This window comes from Rattus norvegicus, chromosome 7, assembly GCF_021556685.1.
Source record: "Rattus norvegicus strain SHRSP/BbbUtx chromosome 7, alternate assembly SHRSP_T2T, whole genome shotgun sequence".
In the NCBI taxonomy this organism is placed as follows: domain Eukaryota; kingdom Metazoa; phylum Chordata; class Mammalia; order Rodentia; family Muridae; genus Rattus; species Rattus norvegicus.
Window position 1 is genome coordinate 51983350 of NC_141540.1, and position 24368 is coordinate 52007717.

A 24368-nucleotide genomic window follows, 5' to 3' on the forward strand; every position below is an offset into this window, starting at 1 on the left:
GTTTAATACCTAGTATCTGTCTAGGAAATTGTCCATTTCCTCCAGATTTCCAGTTTTGTTGAGCATAGACTTTGTAGTAGATGTATTTTCTTTTTTTTTTTTTCATGGAATCACTGCTCTCTTTAATGTGGCCACTGCTACTGCCTTGTCTGCCCCATCTACAAGTCTTCTTTTTTTATTTTTATTAACTTGAGTATTTATTATATACATTTCAAGTGTTATTCCCTTTCCCGGTTTCCGGGCAAAAATTCCCCTCCCCCCTCCCCTTCCTTATGGGTATTCCCCTCCCACCCTCCCCCCATTGCCGCCCTCCCCCCAACAGTCTAGTTCACAGGGGGTTCAGTCTTAGCAGGACCCATGGCTTCCCCTTCCACTGGTGCTCTTACTAAGATGTTCATTGCTACCTATGAGGTCAGTCAGAGTCCAGGGTCAGTCCATGTATAGTCTTTAGGTAGTGGCTTAGTCCCTGGAAGCTCTGGTTGCTTGGCATTGTTGTACATATGGGGTCTCGAGCCCCTTCAAACTCTTCCAGTTCTTTCTCTGATTCCTTCAGCGGGGGTCCTATTCTCAGTTCAGTGGTTTGCTGCTGGCATTCGCCTCTGTATTTGCTGTATTCTGGCTGTGTCTCTCAGGAGCGATCTACATCCGGCTCCTGTCGGTCTGGACTTCTTTACTTCATCCATCTTGTCTAATTGGGTGGCTGTATATGTATGGGCCACATGTGGGGCAGGCTCTGAATGGGTGTTCCTTCAGTCTCTGTTTTAATCTTTGCCTCTCTCTTCCCTGCCAAGGGTATTCTTGTTCCCCTTTTAAATAAGGCGTGAAACATTCACATTTTGATCATCCATCTTGAGTTTCATTTGTTCTAGGCATCTAGGGTAATTCAAGCATTTGGGCTAATAGCCACTTATCAATGAGTGCATACCATGTATGTCTTTCTGTGATTGGGTTAGCTCACTCAGAATGATATTTTCCAGTTCCAACCATTTGCCTACGAATTTCATAAAGCCGTTGTTTTTGATAGCTGAGTAATTAATATTCCATTGTGTAGATGTACCACATTTTCTGTATCCATTCCTCTGTTGAAGGGCATCTGGGTTCTTTCCAGGTTCTGGCTATTATAAATAAGGCTGTGATGAACATAGTGGAGCACATGTCTTTTTTATATGTTGGGGCATCTTTTGGGTATATGCCCAAGAGAGGTATAGCTGGATCCTCAGGCAGTTCAATGTCCAATTTTCTGAGGAACCTCCAGACTGATTTCCAGAATGGTTGTACCAGTCTGCAATCCCACCAACAATGGAGGAGTGTTCCTCTTTCTCCGCATCCTCGCCAGCATCTGCTGTCACCTGAGTTTTTGATCTTACCCATTCTCACTGGTGTGAGGTGAAATTTCAGGGTTGTTTTGATTTGCATTTCCCTTATGACTAAAGATGTTGAACATTTCTTTAGGTGTTTCTCAGCCATTCGGCATTCCTCAGCTGTGAATTCTTTGTTTAGCTCTGAACCCCATTTTTTAATAGGGTTATTTGTCTCCCTGCGGTCTAACTTCTTGAGTTCTTTGTATATTTTGGATATCAGGCCTCTATCTGTTGTAGGATTGGTAAAGATCTTTTCCCAATCTGTGGGTTGCCGTTTTGTCCTAACCACAGTGTCCTTTGCCTTACAGAAGCTTTGCAGTTTTATGAGATCCCATTTGTCGATTCTTGATCTTAGAGCGTAAGCCATTGGTGTTTTGTTCAGGAAATTTTTGCCAGTGCCCATGTGTTCCAGATGCTTCCCTAGTTTTTCTTCTATTAGTTTGAGTGTGTCTGCTTTGATGTGGAGGTCCTTGATCCAGTTGGACTTAAGCTTTGTACAGGGTGATAAGCATGGATCGATCTGCATTCTTCTACATGTTGACCTCCAGTTGAACCAGCACCATTTGCTGAAAATGCTATCTTTTTTCCATTGGATGGTTTTGGCTCCTTTGTCAAAAATCAAGTGACCATAGGTGTGTGGGTTCATTTCTGGGTCTTCAATTCTATTCCATTGGTCTATCTGTCTGTCTCTGTACCAATACCATGCAGTTTTTATCACTATTGCTCTGTAATACTGCTTGAGTTCAGGGATAGTGATTCCCCCTGAAGTCCTTTTATTGTTGAGGATAGCTTTAGCTATCCTGGGTTTTTTGTTATTCCAGATGAATTTGCAAATTGTTCTGTCTAAGTCTTTGAAGAATTGGATTGGTATTTTGATGGGGATTGCATTGAATCTGTAGATCACTTTTGGTAAAATGGCCATTTTTACTATATTGATCCTGCCAATCCATGAGTATGGGAGATCTTTCCATGTTCTAAGGTCTTCTTCAATTTCTTTCTTCAGTGTCTTGAAGTTCTTATTGTACAAATCTTTTACTTGCTTGGTTAAAGTCACACCGAGGTACTTTATATTATTTGGGTCTATTATGAAGGGTGTCGTTTCCCTAATTTCTTTCTCGGCTTGTTTCTCTTTTGTGTAGAGGAAGGCTACTGATATATTTGAGTTAATTTTATACCCAGCCACTTTGCTGAAGTTGTTTATCAGCTTTAGTAGTTCTCTGGTAAAACTTTTGGGATCACTTAAATATACTATCATATCATCTGCAAATAGTGATATTTTGACTTCTTCTTTTCCGATCTGTATCCCCTTGACCTCCTTTTGTTGTCTGATTGCTGTGGCTAGAATTTCAAGAACTATATTGAATAAGTAAGGAGAGAGTGGGCAACCTTGTCTAGTCCCTGATTTTAGTGGGATTGCTTCGAGTTTCTCTCCATTTAGTTTAATGTTAGCAACTGGTTTGCTGTATATGGCTTTTACTATGTTCAGGTATGGGCCTTGAATTCCTATTCTTTCCAGGACTTTTATCATGAAGGGGTGTTGAATTTTGTCAAATGCTTTCTCAGCATCTAATGAAATGATCATGTGGTTTTGTTCTTTCAGTTTGTTTATATACTGGATCACGTTAATGGTTTTCCGTATGTTAAACCATCCCTGCATGCCTGGGATGAAGCCTACTTGATCATGGTGGATGATTGTTTTGATGTGCTCTTGAATTCGGTTTGCCAGAATTTTATTGAGTATTTTTGCGTCGATATTCATAAGGGAAATTGGTCTGAAGTTCTCTTTCTTTGTTGTGTCTTTGTGTCGTTTAGTTATAAGAGTAATTGTGGCTTCATAGAAGGAATTCGGTAGTGCTCCATCTGTTTCAATTTTGTGGAATAGTTTGGATAATATTGGTATGAGGTCTTCTATGAAGGTCTGATAGAATTCTGCACTAAACCCGTCTGGGCCTGGGCTCTTTTTGGTTGGGAGACCTTTAATGACTGCTTCTATTTCCTTAGGAGTTTTTTTTTTCTTTTTTTTTTTAATTAACTTGAGTGTTTCTTATTTACATTTCGAGTGTTATTCCCTTTCCCGTTTTCCAGGCAAACATCCCCCTAATCCCTCCCCCTCCCCTTCTTTATGGGTGTTCCCCTCCCCACCCTCCCCCCATTACTGCCCTCCCCCCAACAATCACGTTCACTGGGGGTTCAGTCTTAGCAGGACCCAGGGTTTCCCCTTCCACTGGTGATATTACTAGAATATTCATTGCTACCTATGAGGTCAGAGTCCAGGGTCAGTCCATGTATAGTATTTAGGTAGTGGCTTAGTCCCTGGAAGCTCTGGTTGATTGGCATTGTTGTTCATAAGGGGTATCGAGCTCCTTCAAGCTCTTCGAGTTCTTTCTCTGATTCCTTCAACAGGGGTCCCGTTCTCAGTTCAGTGGTTTGCTGCTGGCATTCGCCCCTGTATTTGCTGTATTCTGGCTGTGTCTCTCAGGAGAGATATACATCCGGCTCCTGTCGGACTGCACTTCTTTGCTGCATTCATCTTGTCTAATTGGATGGCTGTATATGTATGGGCCACATGTGAGGCAGGCTCTGAATGGTGTTCCTTCTGTGTCTGTTTTAATCTTTGCCTCTCTATTCCCTGCCAAGGGTATTCTTCTTCCCCTTTTAAAGAAGGAGTGAAGCATTCACATTTTGATCATCTGTCTTGAGTTTCATTTGTTCTAGGCATCTAGGGTAATTCAAGCATTTGGGCTAATAGCCACTTATCAGTGAGTGCATACCATGTATGTCTTTCTGTGTTTGGGTTAGCTCACTCAGGATGATATTTTCCAGTTCCAACCATTTGCCTACGAATTTCATAAAGTCGTTGTTTTTGATAGCTGAGTAATATTCCATTGTGTAGATGTACCACATTTTCTGTATCCATTCCTCTGTTGAAGGGCATCTGGGTTCTTTCCAGCTTCTGGCTATTATAAATAAGGCTGCAATGAACATAGTGGAGCACGTGTCTCTTTTATATGTTGGGGCATCTTTTGGGTATATGCCCAAGAGAGGTATAGCTAGATCCTCAGGCAGTTCAATGTCCAATTTTCTGAGGATCCTCCAGAATGATTTCCAGAATGGTTGTACCAGTTTGCAATCCCACCAACAATGGAGGAGTGTTCCTCTTTCTCCACATCCTCGCCAGCATCTGCTGTCCCCTGAGTTTTTGATCTTAACCATTCTCACTGGTGTGAGGTGAAATCTCAGGGTTGTTTTGATTTGCATTTCCCTTATGACTAAAGATGTTGAACATTTCTTTAGGTGTTTCTCAGCCATTCGGCATTCCTCAGCTGTGAATTCTTTGTTTAGCTCTGAACCCCATTTTTTAATAGGGTTATTTGTTTCCCTGCGGTCTAACTTCTTGAGTTCTTTGTATATTTTGGATATCAGGCCTCTATCTGTTGTAGGATTGGTAAAGATCTTTTCCCAATCTGTTGGTTGCCGTTTTGTCCTAACCAGAGTGTCCTTTGCCTTACAGAAGCTTTGCAGTTTTATGAGATCCCATTTGTCGATTCTTGATCTTAGAGCGTAAGCCATTGGTGTTTTGTTCAGGAAATTTTTTCCAGTGCCCATGTGTTCCAGATGCTTCCCTAGTTTTTCTTCTATTAGTTTGAGTGTGTCTGCTTTGATGTGGAGGTCCTTGATCCAGTTGGACTTAAGCTTTGTACAGGCATAAGCATGGATCGATCTGCATTCTTCTACATGTTGACCTCCAGTTGAACCAGCACCATTTGCTGAAAAAGCTATCTTTTTTCCATTGGATGGTTTTGGCTCCTTTGTCAAAAATCAAGTGACCATAGGTGTGTGGGTTCATTTCTGGGTCTTCAATTCTATTCCATTGGACTATCTGTCTGTCTCTGTACCAATACCATGCAGTTTTTATCACTATTGCTCTGTAATACTGCTTGAGTTCAGGGATAGTGATTCCCCCTGAAGTCCTTTTATTGTTGAGGATAGCTTTAGCTATCCTGGGTTTTTTGTTATTCCAGATGAATTTGCAAATTGTTCTGTCTAAGTCTTTGAAGAATTGGATTGGTATTTTGATGGGGATTGCATTGAATCTGTAGATCGCTTTTGGTAAAATGGCCATTTTTAATATATTAATCCTGCCAATCCATGAGCATGGGAGATCTTTCCATCTTCTGAGGTCTTCTTCAATTTCTTTCCTCAGTTTCTTGAAGTTCTTATTGTACAGATCTTTTACTTGCTTGGTTAAAGTCACACCGAGGTACTTTATATTATTTGGGTCTATTATGAAGGGTGTCGTTTCCCTAATTTCTTTCTCGGCTTGTTTCTCTTTTGTATAGAGGAAGGTAACTGATTTATTTGAGTTAATTTTATACCCAGCCACTTTGCTGAAGTTGTTTATCAGCTTTAGTAGTTCTCTGGTGGAACTTTTGGGATCACTTAAATATACTATCATATCATCTGCAAATAGTGATATTTTGACTTCTTCTTTTCCGATCTGTATCCCCTTGACCTCCTTTTGTTGTCTGATTGCTCTGGCTAGAACTTCAAGAACTATATTGAATAAGTAGGGAGAGAGTGGGCAGCCTTGTCTAGTCCCTGATTTTAGTGGGATTGCTTCAAGTTTCTCTCCATTTAGTTTAATGTTAGCAACTGGTTTGCTGTATATGGCTTTTACTATGTTCAGGTATGGGCCTTGAATTCCTATTCTTTCCAGGACTTTTATCATGAAGGGGTGTTGAATTTTGTCAAATGCTTTCTCAGCGTCTAATGAAATGATCATGTGGTTTTGTTCTTTCAGTTTGTTTATATAATGGATCACGTTGATGGTTTTCCGTATATTAAACCATCCCTGCATGCCTGGGATGAAGCCTACTTGGTCATGGTGGATGATTGTTTTGATGTGCTCTTGGATTCGGTTTGCCAGAATTTTGTTGAGTTTTTTTGCGTCGATATTCATAAGGGAAATTGGTCTGAAGTTCTCTTTCTTTGTTGTGTCTTTGTGTGGTTTAGGTATAAGAGTAATTGTGGCTTCGTAGAAGGTATTCGGTAGTGATCCATCTATTTCAATTTTGTGGAATAGTTTGGATAGTATTGGTATGAGGTCTTCTATGAAGGTTTGATAGAATTCTGCACTAAACCCGTCTGGACCTGGGCTCTTTTTGGTTGGGAGACCTTTAATGACTGCTTCTATTTCCTTAGGAGTTATGGGGTTGTTTAACTGGTTTATCTGTTCCTGATTTAACTTCGGTACCTGGTATCTGTCTAGGAAATTGTCCATTTCCTGAAGATTTTCAAGTTTTGTTGAATATAGGTTTTTATAGTAAGATCTGATGATTTTTTGAATTTCCTCTGAATCTGTAGTTATGTCTCCCTTTTCATTTCTGATTTTGTTAATTTGGACGCACTCTCTGTGTCCTCTCGTTAGTCTGGCTAAGGGTTTATCTATCTTGTTGATTTTCTCAAAGAACCAACTTTTGGTTCTGTTGATTCTTTCTATGGTCCTTTTTGTTTCTACTTGGTTGATTTCAGCTCTGAGTTTGATTATTTCCTGCCTTCTACTCCTCCTGGGTGTATTTGCTTCTTTTTGTTCTAGAGCTTGTAGGTGTGCTGTCAAGCTGCTGACATATGCTCTTTCCTGTTTCTTTCTGCAGGCACTCAGCGCTATGAGTTTTCCTCTTAGCATAGCTTTCATTGTGTCCCATAAGTTTGGGTATGTTGTACCTTCATTTTCATTAAATTCTAAAAAGTTTTTAATTTCTTTCTTTATTTCTTCCTTGACCAGGTTATCATTGAGTAGAGCATTGTTCAATTTCCAAGTATATGTGGACATTCTTCCTTGATTGTCATTGAAGACCAGTTTTAGGCCGTGGTGGTCCGATAGCACGCATGGGATTATTTCTATCTTTCTGTACCTGTTGAGGCCCGTTTTTTGACCAATTATATGGTCAATTTTGGAGAAAGTACCATGAGGAGCTGAGAAGAAGGTATATCCTTTTGTTTTAGGATAGAATGTTCTATAAATATCCGTTAAGTCCATTTGGCTCATGACTTCTCTTAGTCTGTCTACATCTCTGTTTAATTTCTGTTTCCATGATCTGTCCATTGATGAGAGTGGGGTGTTGAAATCTCCCACTATTATTGTGTGAGGTGCAATGTGTGTTTTGAGCTTTAGTAAGGTTTCTTTTACGTATGTAGGTGCCCTTGTATTTGGGGCATAGATATTTAGGATTGAGAGTTCATCTTGGTGGATATTTCCTTTGATGAATATGAAGTGTCCTTCCTTATCTTTCTTGATGACTTTTAGTTGAAAATTGATTTTATCTGATATTAGAATGGCAACTCCAGCTTGCTTCTTCCGACCATTTGCTTGGAAATTTGTTTTCCAGCCTTTCACTCTGAGGTAGTGTCTGTCTTTGTCTCTGAGGTGTGTTTCCTGTAGGCAGCAGAATGCAGGGTCCTCGTTGCATATCCAGTTTGTTAATCTATGTCTCTTTATTGGGGAGTTGAGGCCATTGATGTTGAGAGATATTAAGGAATAGTGATTATTGCTTCCTATCGTATTCATATTTGGATGTGAGGTTATGTTTGTGTGCTTTTCTTCTCTTTGTTTTGTTGCCAAGACGATTAGTTTCTTGCTTCTTCTAGGGTATAGCTTGCCTCCTTATGTTGGGCTTTACCATTTATTATCCTTTGTAGTGCTGGATTTGTAGAAAGATATTGTGTAAATTTGTTTTTGTCATGGAATATCTTGGTTTCTCCATCTATGTTTATTGAGAGTTTTGCAGGATACAGTAACCTGGGCTGGCATTTGTGTTCTCTTAGGGTCTGTATGACATCTGTCCAGGATCTTCTGGCCTTCATAGTTTCTGGCGAAAAGTCTGGTGTGATTCTGATAGGTCTGCCTTTATATGTTACTTGACCTTTTTCCCTTACTGCTTTTAATATTCTTTCTTTATTTTGTGCGTTTGGTGTATTGACTATTATGTCACAGGAGGTGTTTCTTTTCTGGTCCAATCTATTTGGAGTTCTATAGGCTTCTTGTATGCCTATGGGTATCTCTTTTTTTACGTTAGGGAAGTTTTCTTCTATGATTTTGTTGAAGATATTTACTGGTCCTTTGAGCTGGGAGTCTTCACTCTCTTCTATACCTATTATCCTTAGGTTTGATCTTCTCATTGAGTCCTGGATTTCCTGTATGTTTTGGACCAGTAGCTTTTTCCGCTTTACATTATCTTTGACAGTTGAGTCAATGATTTCTATGGAATATTCTACTCCTGAGATTCTCTCTTCCATCTCCTGTATTCTGTTGGTGAAGCTTGTATCTACAGCTCCTTGTCTCTTCTTTTGGTTTTCTATATCCAGGGTTGTTTCCATGTGTTCTTTCTTGATTGCTTCTATTTCCATTTTTAATTCCTTCAACTGTTTGATTGTGTTTTCCTGGAATTCTTTCAGGGATTTTTGTGACTCCTCTCTATGGGCTTCTACTTGTTTAATTATGTTTTCCTGGAATTCTTTCAGGCATTTTTGTGATTCCTCTCTGTAGGCTTCTACTTGTTCTCTAAGGGAGTTCTTCACATCTTCTTGAAGTCCTCCAGCATCATGATCAAATATGATTTTGAAACTAGATCTTGCTTTTCTGGTGTGTTTGGACATTCCATGTTTATTTTGGTGGGAGAATTGGGCTCCGATGATGCCATGTAGTCTTGGTTTCTGTTGCTTGGGTTCCTGCGCTTGCCTCTCGCCATCAGATTATCTCTACTGTTACTTTGTTCTGCTATTTCTGACAGTGGCTAGACTGCCCTATAAGCCTGTGTGTCAGGAGTGCTGTAGACCTGTTTTCCTGTTTTCTTTCATCCTGTCATGGCGACAGAGTGTTCTGCTTTCGGGCGTGTAGTTTTCCCTCTCTACAGGTCTTCAGTTGTTCCTGTGGGCCTGTGTCTTGAGTTCACCAGACAGGTCACTTGCAGCAGAAAAGTTGGTCTTACCTGTGGTCCCGAGGCTCAAGTTTGCTCGCGGGGTGCTGCCCAAGAGCTCTCCGCGGCAGCAGCAACCAGGAAGATCTGTGCCACCGTTTCTGGGAGCTTCAGTGTACCAGGGTTCCAGATGGCATTTGGTGTTTTCCTCTGGCGTCCGAGATGTGTGTGCAGAGTGCAGTCTCTTCTGGTTTCCCAGGCGTGTCTGCCTCTCTGAGAGTTTAGCTCTCCCTCCCACGGGATTTGGGTGCAGAGAACTGTTTATCTGGTCTGTTTCCTTCAGGTTCTGATGGTGTCTCAGAGGCAGCGGTCCTGCCGCTCCTGGGCCCTCCCCCACGGGAACCCAGAGGCCTTATACAGTTTCCTCTTGGGCCAGGGATGTGGGCAGGTGTGGGCAGTGTTGGTGGTCTCTTCCGCTCTGCAGCCTCAGGAGTGCCCACCTGACCAGGCGGTTGGGTCTCTCTCCCACGGGGTCTGGGAGCAGAGAGCTGCTGCGGGCCGGGATCCGCGGCGTAGATGTATTTTCTATATCACATGGAACATCAGATCCATGACAACAGGAGATACGTTTCTTATTAAACCAGTAGTTTTCGTACCTACTGCTTTTATGTAGCTACATACAAACGTGGAAGACATCATTGAAAATATTACAAAGGCCCTTTTTTTTTGACAAAATGAAACATAATAAGATGAAGCAAATATTATTATATCTAAGTTGGACATCGGAACCCAATAGGAGAAAAAAATGTTCCAAGGGCAGGTAAAAGAGTTTCATGCTCAGGAGTCTGATAAAATAATAAGCTAATACCTATTATATATATATATATATATATATATATATATATATGCAGAAGACCTGTATTATAATCCTCATCAAAAATAAATAATACATACATATGTGCATACATACATACATACATACATACATTCATACAATGAGTGTATGGGTTATTTTCTAATTCTGACCAGATCAGAACCAGGACTTTTTTTTTTTACTTTGAACCCAACAATCACTTGTATCATTAGGTAATAACATTCCAGTTCTTTTCATTTTGTTCCAAAGAAACCTTTTCCAACTACCAAATGCACACTCTGACATGTTTTAAGTTTCAGTTTTCATTCCTATGATCAGAGCTTTTAAAAATAAATTGGAAACCACCAATTGTACTCCCCAAATGAACCACACAGAAAGAGATAGTGAAGATGTCAAAAAGAGAAAGAGTGTATGTAATTTATATTTCCATTACAGAATTCTTCTATGATAATATTTAAAGGTGTATGATTCAGTATATATTTGTTAGATACAATCTCTTCATCAAAAGAGGTTTTCTTTGGGGATGAAGGAATGCTGTGATGGAATTACACACCAAATAGAAATGGCGGCATCTATGAAGTTTCTTTAATGAGCCCATTGAGAATTTCAGTTGTTCAGTGGAGCAAAGTCCATGGATTAAAAGAGAATGTAAATGGCAAAGAGGAAAATTACAAATGACTGTCAGTGCCAAGCTTTGAAATGTGCACATCTATCCAAGGACAGTGGGATCCACAGAGATCACTAGAGGCAATCATTGCTAAATTACTTTGTGAGATAATTTTCTTACTGACAAACTAAAGCCCTAAATTAATAATCCCCATATTCAGAGATAAACAGGCAGTTGATGATGTAGCAAAAGTAAACAGAAGTGGAAGATGAGACCAACTTAGGTCATACTCAGAATCAATAGGTCATTGTAATCGCTTGGGTTAAATAGAGAAAGAGGAGGTGTCTGTTAAACTCCCAGGGTTCATTTCAGAAATTTGGCAATCAGCATTAAATGTGAGTGACATTCAAGAGAATGGGCAAGGCAATAGGACAAAACCAGTTTGTGATTCAGAGTCCCTGCTGTATCTGGAAAACCACTCTTCTGCCCCTATGGTGACACTCGAGACACTACGTTAAGCAATCTGGACTGAGAACTTGGTTGTCCATGTTCAAGGTTGAAGTTCGAGGGATAAATCAGTTCAGCAGGCTGGTTACTGCTGAGTCATATTAATCATAGCATCATGGTGGGCGCAGAGGCAATTTGTAAAGAAATCGTTCACTCCACTTCTGAATCTATACCATGAGCTATAAATAACTTGAATGGTGGTAGCAAATAGAAGGAAGAAACAGTGAACTGTACACTGGTGAAAGAAAATCAATTTAATCTCGGTGTTCAAGACGTGATAGAATTATGGCTTAAAATACTTAAAGCAATCTAATGTCTGTATTAGATTCAGAGCCCTCAATGGAGCTGAGAAACTGATCTCAGCATAGGGTGGTTGGTTCAGTGAAGAGTCCCATATATAATCGGCAGCTCAATTAGATGAGAAGTGCTGAATTAATGAAGGCGAGAGCTAAAGCATGGGAAGAAAGCATCCCGAACTGCAGAGAACAAAGGCAGCTCTAGTTAAAACTGCAATGACTTTATGGAATTAAATTCTGTATGGGTAAATGCTTCCCTTACACTCATGTGCATGCAAATCGAGTTTTCATGATTTTGTAGTAGCTGCAGGTTGGGATGTTAAGGGTAGCCTTTTCAAGCACATGAGAGGATTCAGAAAAAACATAGACAGGAAATGTAAATAAGACATATGTGGGCTAACAGAGCCCTTGCATTCTGTGTTCCTGAATCTAGACTACCTACAGGGCAGAATGATAAAGACGACCCTTACAGCAATGAAAGGTTATTAATAGCAAGAAAAGAAAGGAAAATAATATTCATTCTGTTTTGGTAATAAACTGGGAATTTCTATTTTTATATATATTTCATTTTATTAAAAGCATTTGCGGAAGCCCAATGGGAAACAACTGAGCAGAAGATCAGGATGTGTATGTGGCAGTCAAGTAAGGGGCTGGGCTATGATACAAAACACTGTCCTATTAGGATTCCACATCACCTTATACTCCCCACCTTGCTGTTCCAAGGACCACTGTCACCTGCTGTTCTCTAAGAGTGACAGTAAGAGTGGGCTGATTCCCTTTCTTAAAATTAAGGGTTGTGTTGTACAGGAGAAAACAAATTTCCAGACCATTATTTCTCAAGGGAAGGCTTAGAAACCTTTGTTCTTGTGAAGATCTTTATAAATTTGACATAATATTATTTGTTGTAGGCTAGGTTATAACGGATCCCTGTCAAAGGCTGAAGAATTAGAGTACATGATATTACAAAGACCAAGTCAGCAATGCCATTGATCAGCTTCCTAACACAATGTCTCTTTCCAATAAATCATCACTAATATAATAATGGCTCAGACAGTGTCATTCATATCTCATTCTTGCTTGGTTTGGGAATTCGTTTTCAGTTGGATTGACAATTAGTAAATAACTATTCACTTTCTAAACAAGAGTCTTATCCAGCATGTCTTACATTTGACAAAAGACTATTCTTTCCATAAACAAAATTCCCATAGCTGACCTCTAAGCTCCTATGTTTCAAATTATCATTAAAAAGAATCACCTACTCTGAACTAATGAAGACTGCTCTAAATGAGAGAAAAATCCAGTTACCAGGCAACAGGGATGACATCAAGATTCTGTCTTTCTCTTTCCAGATGGATACAGGCACATTCTCTCTAGCTGCACATTACTGGGGTGACAGTTCATCCATATAACTGCTACTCCCCCTACACAGTGTAAAATACAATAATATCCAAAAGATCCTTTTTACAAAGAAAAGTCAAGATGAATCTATTTTGAGCATGGAACTGTGAAAGATAAATTTGAATCACCCATTAGAAATTCATTCATATTTTCCCAAAGCCTTTTGAATTCTACTATTTGAAAATACTATAGGAAATCTTCTTGATAATCCAGCTCATGGGTAATGACAATAGTGGTGTACAGCCTTTCAGTTATGCAGTGTGCATATACTAATTCATATACTTACATTTGCAGGCATATACTCTGAAGAAACATTCACATAAATTTGACATAACAGTAAAGACAGAGCAAAGCCCCGACACAGAAAATAGCGAAGAGTTAATAAGATTCATTTAGAAAGCAGCCCTTCATTATCTACAGTTATATTTTGCTCAGAGACTTACAGGCAGCAAAGCATGGCCTAGTGTCCTTTGATCTTCAATAGCCAGAGAATAGGATGATACATAAAGTTCTTAAGGTAAAGTCACCAGAAAGGCACTTAACTCAATGCTGTGCCAGCTCCTCAGTGGGAGCCTCATATGATTTAACTCTGAGAAGGAATTGTGCAGTGAGAATTACAAAGCTTCGCAGGGGTACAAGCGCCATACAGACACAGGTACATTGGAACCTGAAGAAAGCCATGCGGACAGCCAAGTGGTAATGTGGAGGTGTATGGGGAATAAGAGGAGTTGTAAAGCTTTCAGAGTTGAAATTTATTCTAGGAGACTAAATGTAAAAATGATGGACCAGTGAGCTGAAGTCATAGTCAGTACATTGACCAACCTGTACACAATGCAGAAGACACAGTCTTCTTTGAGAAAACAAGGATAAGAAAGGAGACGAAGGATTCAGAAAGGTAAGTGGCAAGTAGGTTGATACATTATGGATCAATTGTCAAATATTTGCCTAGCATTTCTATATAAATATTTTTCTGTATGCATTCAATATATTTCACATTTATATGTTTCTCAGATATAAGAAATAGTGTGTGTATATATATATGTATATATATATATATGTGAGAGAGAAATAAGACAGTACAATTATGTGCTGGTAATATTTCCCACAGAGACCTCTGTTTAGTACAGCTATTAAAAAAACAAACCTGCAATTAATTGTTCTCTCATGTGGGTTTCATTCTTAAAAGTAAACATGCATTAATTTCTTAAAATTAAAAGAAAGAAAGAAGGAAGAAAGGAAGGAAAAAGAAAATAGTCCTAGTCTAATGAGTCTTCTATATGTTTTCTTTTTTTTATTGGATATTTTTATTTACATTTTCAATGTTATTCCCTTTCCTGGTTTCCCATCCATAAGCCCCTATTTCATCCCCCTCCCCCTTTTCCGATAAAGGTGTTCCTTCTCCCCAGCCACTGCCCGTCTCCTTGCCCTGACATTCTCCTACACTGGGGGGTCCAGCCTTGGCAGGACCAAGGCTTCTCCTCCCACTGGTGCCCAACAAGGCCATCCTCTGCTACATATGCAGCTGGAGTCATGGGTCTGTCCATGTGTAGTTTTTGGGTAGTGGTTTAGTCTCTGGGACCTCTGTTTGGTTGGCATTGTTGTTCTTATGGGGTTTCAAGCCCTTCAATCCTTCAATCCTATCTCTAATTCCTTCAATGGGACCCCGTTCTCAGCTCAATGGTTTGCTGCTAGCATTTCCTTACAGCTATGGGTCTGATTTGGAAAGCCCAACTAACTATAATGGTTACAATACATGCTGCCATAGTCTACTGCCCAGAAGTACATTCTACTCATCTTAGTTACGTTTCTACTGCTTTGGCAAAACACCAGGAGCAAGGCATTGTGGGAGAATGAGGTTAGGCTTATTGTTTCTGAGGTTTACGGTCCATGATGGCAGAGCAAAGGCATGGTGACAGGAACATCTAAGAGCTAATATCTCAAGACTGTGAGTAGGAGGCTGACGGGGGCACACTGGAAATCACTCAAGTCTTCTGAACCCTCAAAGTCACAGTGACACATCTTCAACATGGCCACACATCCAAATCCTTTCCAAACAGTTCTACCAACAAGAGGCCAAGTATTCTAACGGATAAGCTTTTGGGAGCATTTTATTCAAACCACTACCATACCCAACAGAGCAAAATTACATCTGTCATGTCAACGACTTTTGATGTCCTTTAAAACATGCTATGAGGGCAGCATTTAGAGGAATGGTTTTCATTTATATGCTGACATGCCAACATTCGCTGGAGCAGTTTACCTTCTAGTTTAATAAAATTTAGAGTAATCAAATTCTTTCTCAAAGGACAAATATTTAGGCTGCATAAAAACCGGAGTTACATTAGAACTTGAGCTGTAATTAAAACTGTTGCAGCTCAATCAAATAGGGCCAGAAATAATCTAATTACTTAAGATATCAGAACTCAACAACCAAGGTCAAGGCACATAGAGCTAAATCAATAATTTCAATTACCAACAGTGTCTATGAAGTGACTATCATTTTCTCGCTGAAATCATTTCTTAGAACTTTTCAACTATGAGGAAGAGTTTTATTCTTGCATTGGGGTGATGAAAATGAAATAAAAAAAATAATGAAGTCACCTAGGAAAGCTCAGGGAGGTGGTGGTGATTAGGTAACTTCACTTACATCATTAGTCCCTAGCCATCAAAACACTTAGTGTTTTCCAAATAAACATTGTAACTCCTAACAGCAAGAGCACTAGTACTATTCAAGCAACTAAAAGGACTCAGAGATTATTGATCTAAGCCCTCTACTAAGGTACCTTTATATATAGTTATTAAAGAACTTAGATGTTACAAGCTGGTGGTAATTGCATTTCTTTTTAAGGAGGGAGAAAGGATTGTAAGAGCCAGAGGCATCAAAGTCACCCCAAGAACATGGGCAGCAACCAGGGCTCCTAGGGGTTGCAGTGACTGTACAGACACTGTATGTTTACTCAAGGGTCCTGTATAGGTCTGAGCTAGGTCCTTTGAATATATGTAATGGTTATTCGTCTTGGTCTTCTTCAGGGACTCTTAACAGTGAGAGTGAGGCTGTTTTTTACTTTCTTTTGTTTACTCTTGGGACTATTACTCTCCTACTGAGTTGTTTTAATTGCTTTGAATTGTTTTAATTGTCGAAATGGAGATGATTATAAGTTTGGTGGTATTTATGGTCTTAAACACCCTCTGAGAGAAAGGTCAAGGTATTAATTTTTATTCATTCTATAGCTTTAATGATTTCTGGTTACTAGATCAAGGATATACTATTTTGGGAGAGAAGTTCCTTATTTGTATTGACAGGAAAGGAGAAAAGACTTTGGACCCTTTCCAGAATGATATGGATCAGGTATGATAGGGGAAGACCCCCTAAAGATCTTGGCGATAGACAGAAGAGAAAATAAAGCAAGATCAGACAGGACAGATAACTTGATCTGCTGATTCTTTGACACGGGGAAAGCCCAATAACTAGCTTAGATAAAAAATGTCTCTAGCCAAAATGTCAACTAAATTTAGATAATAAACCTTGTTGGTTATGTAATCCTTAAAATTCAACATGCCATCAATGAAGATTTATTACAACTGGTTATTGATCAAATTAATTCATAAAAAGACATATAGTTGCCTTTCACCTGCTCAAACAAGGAGCAAAAATCATCCTTAACTGATCTTTGCACCTTCCCCAATACATAGGAGTAGCTTAGTAGTACTAAAATTTTGGTTATGAGATTCATGTTACAGAACATATAACTTGGGCAAGATTCATCCTCAGGATGCTTAACTGACCTGCTATTGCAGCCCCCTCCTTGCTGATGCTTCAAAGACTTGCTTCAAAACAGCCTCAGGAATTACTGCTGATTCCAGATGATCTCACTTTCAGATGGATCCAATCAAAACTTCAGTCAAGCACTGAGCCTTCTAAGCACACAGAGACTGGGTAACAGATACTAAAGCTAGCTTTCATATATATATATATATATATATATATATATATATACACATATATATATATAATTATATATATATAATTTTCATTAATATAAATCTATATATTGATACAAAACTTAAAATTAATATTGTTACTCTTAGATAGGCATTGTGCCTATGCAACTCATTTACGAATATATGCCTTTGACCCAGGCCTTCTGATTGCTCCTATTACAAACGGTTTAAGATGATTAAGTAACACAAATTAAGGGCCAGATAGGAAACTCATGGTTATATTAGTGTTTTCAATTTACTGAAATAGAAATGACTAAGAATAGTTAAGATTTAACATATACTTTACATATATAGTCTTCAAAAAAATCAGAAATCCACAGAATATGACATGTAATATTATTTTATTATTAAGGATCATTTGACAATGAGATAAGTCTGCTCCTGATGGCTTCCCCATTCCCCTTTAAAAAAAATTTAAACATCAAAACCTCCATGTAGCGTTGCTCCAATTATGACGATGTAGCCACTTGGGAAAAAAGCTCTATTCACCTACAAAGAAAAACTATTGTTCAAGAAAGGACACACAAAGTGAGGTTGTTGACTATTTAGTTCTGTCAAGACAGAACAAACCATTCCTTCATTTCAAGGTCTGTCAGATGGTTCTGAGCCAGAAGGTCAAAGATATCAATGTTATCAGGAATTACGGGACTGTCCAAGTAGTCAGCTCTCTCTACAATTTGTTTAAGTTCTGGAGCTATGTGTGACACTTCCTATATATTCATGTCATATTTAATGCACGCTTAGATTTCTAAAGGAGTTGAAGACTGGTTACAGCCTCATAATCATAAGTTGTTTAACACTGAGGGAGATGATAGATTTAAAAGGATGGTTTCCAGATAGTAATGTAAGTTAAAATCAAAACATAATTCAAGTATAGAATTATATATATATATATATATATATATATATATATATATATATATATATATATGTTTAAGTTAGGATAGGTGTAGAATGCTTTATGTAATTGACAATTATGATAAATTAAATGTTAATGATTTGTCTTACTTTATATAATTGTTATGGTTATGCTCAATTTATATCTAAGAGAAAAGTTTTTTTTTTTAATTTGGACAGAAAAGTTAAGATGTCTGGAATTGTTTCTAATGCTTTTTCTTAATTCAGCTCCCAAAATCGGGAATCTGTTTCCAAATCACAATGGTCTCTGTCCCCAATTGATTTTTGATTGATCAATAAAGAGGCAATGGCCAATGGCTGAACAAGATGAAAGAGATGGGACTTCTAGGTTGGGGGTGGGGTGGGACTAGGGAAGAGAGGGTCCCCAGGAGGAGGGATAGGACAAACCAGACCAGAAAGGAACAGGAGGGAGTAAAAGCCAAAATGTAGGTACAAGAAGGAAAGTGGCCCTCAAAAAGAGATGCCCAGAAGCATCTTGGGTAGCAAAGATAGGGAGCTCGCCAGAAGAAGCCAGGGCAGCAAAGATAAAATATAGATTTTGAAAGATATCGCTCAGGAAGAATTAGAAATGCCCAGCTGTTGAACTAATCAAGACACATTAAAATGCTGTGTGTATCTTTCATTTGATAACCCAGAGGGCTCTGGAAGGTGGTTAAAAGAGAGACCCACTGGTTTTTTGTAATTCCCAATGAATTTGCAAATTGCTCTTTCTAACTGTATGTAGAATTGAGTTGGAATTTTGAGGGGGATTGCATTGAATCTGTAGACTGCTTTTGGCAAGATGGCCATTTTTACTATATTAATCCTGCCAATCCATGAACATATGAGATCCTTTTTCATTTTCTGAGATCTTCTTCAATTTATTTCTTCAGAGACTTGAAGTTCTTGTCATACAGATCTTTCCCTTGCTTGGTTAGAATCACAACATGCTATTTTATATTAATTGTCACTATTGTGAAGGGTGTCATTTCCCTAATTTCTTTCTCAGCCTGTTTGTCCTTTGAGTTGAGGAAGGCTACTGATTTGTTTGAGTTAATTTTATATCCAGTCACTTTGCTGAAGTTGTTTATCAGGTTTAGGAGTTCTCTAGTGGATCTTTTGGGGTCACTTAATTATACTATCATATCATATCATCTGCAAATAGTGATATTTTGACTTCTTCCTTTCCAATTTGGATCCCTTTGACCTCCTTTTGTTTTCTGATTGCTCTGGCTAGGATTTTGAGTACTATATTGAATAGGTAGGGAGAAAGTGGGCAACCATGTCTAGTTCCTCATTTTGGTGGAATTGCTTAAAGTTTCTCTCCATTTAATTTGATGTTGGCTACTTGTTTGCTGTATATTGCTTTTTATTATGTTTAGGGATTGAATAAAAAAAAACCCAGGATAGCAAAAACTATCCACAATAATAAAAGAACTTCTGGGAGAATCACGATCCCAGAAGTCAAGCTGTATTACACAGCAATAGTGAGACAAACTTTATGATATTAGTTCAGAGACAGTCAGGTAAATCAATGGAATAAAATTGAAGACCTAGAAATGAATCCACACACCTATGGTCACTTGATCTTTGACAAAGGAACTAAAACCATCCAGTGGAAAAAAGGACAGCATTTTCAACAAAATGGTGCTGGTTCAACTGGAGATTAGCATGAAGAAGAATGCAAATCAATCCATTCTATTATTATTATTATTATTATTATTATTATTATTATTATATTTACATTTAAAATGTTATCCCCTTTCCTGGTTTCCCAACCATAAACCCCCTATCCCATTCCCCTCCCCTTTCTTCTATGAAGGTGTTCCCCCAACCAACAATGTAGCCCCTTTCTGCTTCCCCATTCTGACCTTCCCCTACACTGGGGAAGCCTTGGTCATGTACAAAGGTCAAGTCCAAGTGGATCAAGGACCTCCACATAAAACCAGATACACTAAAACTACTAGAAGAAAAAGTAGGAAGATCCTGGAACACATAGGTAATGGGGAAATTTTCCTGAATAAAACACGAATGGCTTATGCTCTAAGATCAAGAATTGACAAGTGTGACTTCATAAAAACTGCAAAGCTTCTGTAAGGCAAAGGACCCTGTCATTCGGACAAAACGGCAACCAACAGATTGGGAAAAGATCTTTACCAATCCTACATCTGATAGAGGGCTAATATCTAATATATACAAAGAATGCAAGTTAGACTCCAGAGAATCAAATAACCCTATTTAAAAAATGGGGTACAGAACTAAACAAAGAATTCTCATCTAAGGAATATTGAATGACTGAGAAGCACCTAAAGAAATGTTCAACATCCTTGGTCATCAGGCAAATGCAAATCAAAACAACCCTGAGATTACACATCACCACAGACATAATGGCTAAGATAAAAAACTCAGGTGACAACAGATGCTGGTGAGGATGTGGAGAAAGAGGAACACTCCTCCATTGTTGGTGGGATTGCAAACTGGTACAATCACTCTGGAAATCTGTCTGAAGTTTTCTCAGAAAATTAGACATTCCACTACCTGAGGACCCAGCTATACCTCTCCTGGGCATATACCCAAAAGATGCTTCAACATACAACAAAGACACATGCTCCACTATGTTCATAGTAGCCTTATTTATAATGCTCGCGGACAACCATTGAACTGAGAATGGGCTTCCCATTGGTGGACATAGAGAAAGGATAGAAGGAGCTCAAGGTGTTAGCAAACCCATAAGAACAACAATACCAACCCACCAGAGCTCCCAGGGACTAAACCACCATCCAGAGAATACACATGGACAGACCCATGGCTCCAACTGCATATGTAGCAGAGGCTGGCCTTGTGGGGCACGAATGAGAGAAGAAGCCCTTGGTCCTGCCAAGGCTCGACCCTCCAGTGTAGGAAAATATCTGGGTGGGGAGGTGGGAAGAGGTGGGTGGATGGGTTGAGAAATACCATCATAGAAGAAATGGAAAGGGGAGAGAATAGGGGGTTTATGGACAAGCAACTGAGAAAGGGGATATTTAAAATGTAAATAAATAATAATGTATCCAGTAAAAGAAATCCATTTAAAAAAATGTTGGCAAGGTTTTAGTGAAATTTAGTGGGAGTGGAACTCTTAGGCATTGCTGGTGGGGGGAGTGTAAAATAACTTAATTATGGAAAAAAAGACAGAAACCCACGAGAAGCCAATGAGGTTTAACTAATTCATCACTACACTGGTCCACGTCACATGCATAGTTAGGCACCATTTCTCTGTACTTCATATAGAGAAATGCACCAAAACAAACAAACAAACAAACAAACAAAAAATTCTGCTGGTCTGCTGTGGTTTTTAGACACAGCCATAGACTTGGGCTGATTGGCAAAGTGATGTCAGCTGAGACAGACTCATGTTGAGAGGCAAGACTCAGAGAGAACACACATGATGTTTAAGGAGAGTGTAAAAAGGTCTTTATGGACAGTGACAGAGGCTGAGCTTGGTTTGCTTACAGAGCTAGCCATACAGTGTTTGCTGGTCTCACATCTCCTCTGATCTTTGCTTCATTGAAAGAGGCACAACCAAGAACTGCTCCTGACATTCCTGCTGATCTGAATCCCTCCCGCCTGGGTGTTCAGGTTGTGCTACGTGCTGCTATCCTGATACTGCTGAAACGGACTGCTGGTTTATCCATGAAAAGTTCTTGTGTAGATCAAGCTGCCTGCTGCTGCTAACCTGTACCTGACAGGAATTTGCACCAAAAAAAATTTTTTTAAAAGGTCCACTTTCCCTGTGTCCTTTCTCTTCTACTACCCCTGGTGCGTGGTGTGCTACAAGGGAGTTAAAGCATTTAAGAATTATCATTAAAAGTAGAGGTTTAAAAAAATTAAAGTGACAAGTGTGGAGGACTGGATATTGGCAGGAGGGGAGGTAGTAGAGTAGGGACTGACTGGGAAGAGAGGAAAGAGTGGAGTGGAATATATAAGAAAAGAACAAATACATACATACATACATGCATATGTACATACATACATGCATACGTACATACATGCATACGTACATACATATTTTAAAATAAATAAATATTTAAAAATACATATTTATTTTATGTATATGAATGTTTTGCTTCAGATACCCTGGAACCTGAGTCACAGGTGTTTGTGAGCCACCAATGAGTATAAGAATTGAATCTGAGTTCTCTACAAAATTATCAAGTTCTCTTAAGCAGTGAGTCATCTTTCTAGCCCAGTGGCCATTACTTTTAACATGATAACAAATGAAAGAAAGAGACTCAAAACTTGGATCCTGACATGTTTGGTTGTCATTATTTCTCAAGTAATATTATCTTTTATATCAAGTAGAAAACAAAGATAGAAGGGAGGGAGAGAGGGAGAGGGAGAGAGAGAGAGGGAGAGAAAGAGAGAGAGGGAGAGAAATAAGTAAATCTCATATGTGGGTAGTCTACTATGGTTTAAAGAGTTAGTCTGAAGTGTAAGGGAAATTTTCTTAGGCCATTTACTCTTAAGAACTTCCTTAACTTGTCTTGAATCAGACAATGGAATTCTTGCAAAGAACACAATTTACTACATGAAAAGTCTTTATTCTGAAAATTATCTTCTTGCCTGATTTATGAGAGAGCTTCTTTTTGTCCTAAAACTACCTATAACAATACAGCATTTTATCTGGAGATTATATAACTGAGGATAATAAACTACAGACTGGATCATTTCACATGAAATGCCATATTTTAGTAAAATTGATATCTATTCTTTTAATTATTCTGTCTAGATGGTGATAATACCACCTGTTTCCACATTTCTATGATGAAAATGAAAATGAAAAACTAAGTCAACAATCCAACTGTTTTCAATCATCTTACAGATAAGTTGCTGCTTAAATAAAATTGTTGAATGAATGGCAATTCAGTTTCTATCGAGACTAATGAGTGAATTTGACAGAACCCTTCTCGACTTAGCAAAACTGATTTTCTTCATGATAGCACTAAAGATTTACATTATTACAATCAAAAGCAGGAGCTCAATGCTTCAGTTGCCATAAACAGCAAAAAATCTTCATTGAAATAATCTTTGGGGGAGGGGCATGACTATTCTCAGATACTGAAAGACTAGCTTTCAATTGGAAATTGTAGATATTCAGTGAGACATCAAATAATATTGCTATTAACAGGTCAAAAGAGAATATTCTTCTCTAATAGTTTGTTGGTGTTAACATAAATTATATTTTGAATGACAAAGTATAATTTCCTGATTTTCAGAAGAACCTGAGTTCAGTTCCTAGCTTGCAAGTCAATCGGCTGACAACCACCTATTCCAAAGTATTGGAAACCCTCTTCTGGCCAAGGCAGGCATGCACACACAAAGATACACACACACAAACACACACACACACACACACACACACACACAGACTCACATACAGATTCACACACACACTTCATACACAAATAAAAAATCATAAAGAAAACCCAATGTTATATGAACAGATTGACTGCAGCTGTAATCATATAACCTGATGGATTTCATTTACAGATGCTTAAGTAGCTAAAATACTCCTTTCTACTTTCAATTTAACACAAAAGGATTTCCTAACTGCTCACTTACACACATATATTAATGCAAAGAACAAATACAGTTCATCAGTCTTTCACGCAAATAACTCTATGGAAGACTCATCAAGGTTTATAAGCTTATAAATTATTAATTCATATGTACATAATAAGAGAAGCCATGTAGAACATTTGAGATTGAAAACAAAGAAACTCATTTTTTGGTCAAAGCTTAACCTCATTACAAACACTATCTAGTGTTTTCTAGCAGGGATCTTGGAAGCTAAGCAAACATCTATTTGATGAGGGAAACATGAGGACATTGGTCAATGTACTAAAAATATCAAGACCTTTTTCTTCCTCAGTGAATTACACCTTATTTTTGTCTTTTACTCCTATGGATTTAATATTTCTTTAATTCTACTCTGAGAAGGAAGTGGGTGCTGGAGAGATGGCTCTTGCTTCTAATTCCGAGGACCAGAGTTGGGTCCCTAGCGTTTATGTAGTGTAGTTCATACTTTAAGAACAAGTAATGGCGTATGGTGAAATTCAGTCTTGCCTTACACTTTACTGCAACAATTCTCAAAGTGAAAAAATAATTTTCTATGCAAATAAGTAAAGATTCTAACTGTGTATGCACAGGGATCCATAGAGTTGGCCTGGCCTATTCACCTTAAAAGGTGTATGTCTTTTTTTTTTTTTTTTTACATTTTTTTTCTTTTTTACCAGTCTGTGGCTCCTGATACCAGTGTGCCTTCGAGTTCCTGAGAACCTGAACCACTCTCTCAGGCAGTGAAGCCTTCAGGTTACTTTGTGTTTCTCTGTATGTTCCCTTGGAAATTAAGGAAACATGGAAGCACAACAAAATAATAGATCTAGTCTGTGTACTCGGCATAGTTTGTTAACGTCCTTGTATTCTAGCAATGACCATGATATTGATCCTGGCAATCACCACTATATTCTG

At 38.6% G+C, this 24368-nt stretch overlaps 1 protein-coding gene across 3 annotated transcripts in view; it reads right to left on the bottom strand.

The window, feature by feature from the left end:
• Acss3 (acyl-CoA synthetase short-chain family member 3) overlaps nt 1–24368 on the bottom strand; it is a 209076-nt gene that overhangs the window by 35754 nt on the left and 148954 nt on the right. Inside the window, exon 10 of one of the 3 annotated variants that reach the window (XM_087557233.1) lies at nt 17287–17450. Coding sequence (XP_087413359.1) covers nt 17443–17450 — 8 coding nt within the window. The 3' untranslated portion in view covers nt 17287–17442. 3 annotated transcript variants of the gene reach the window in all.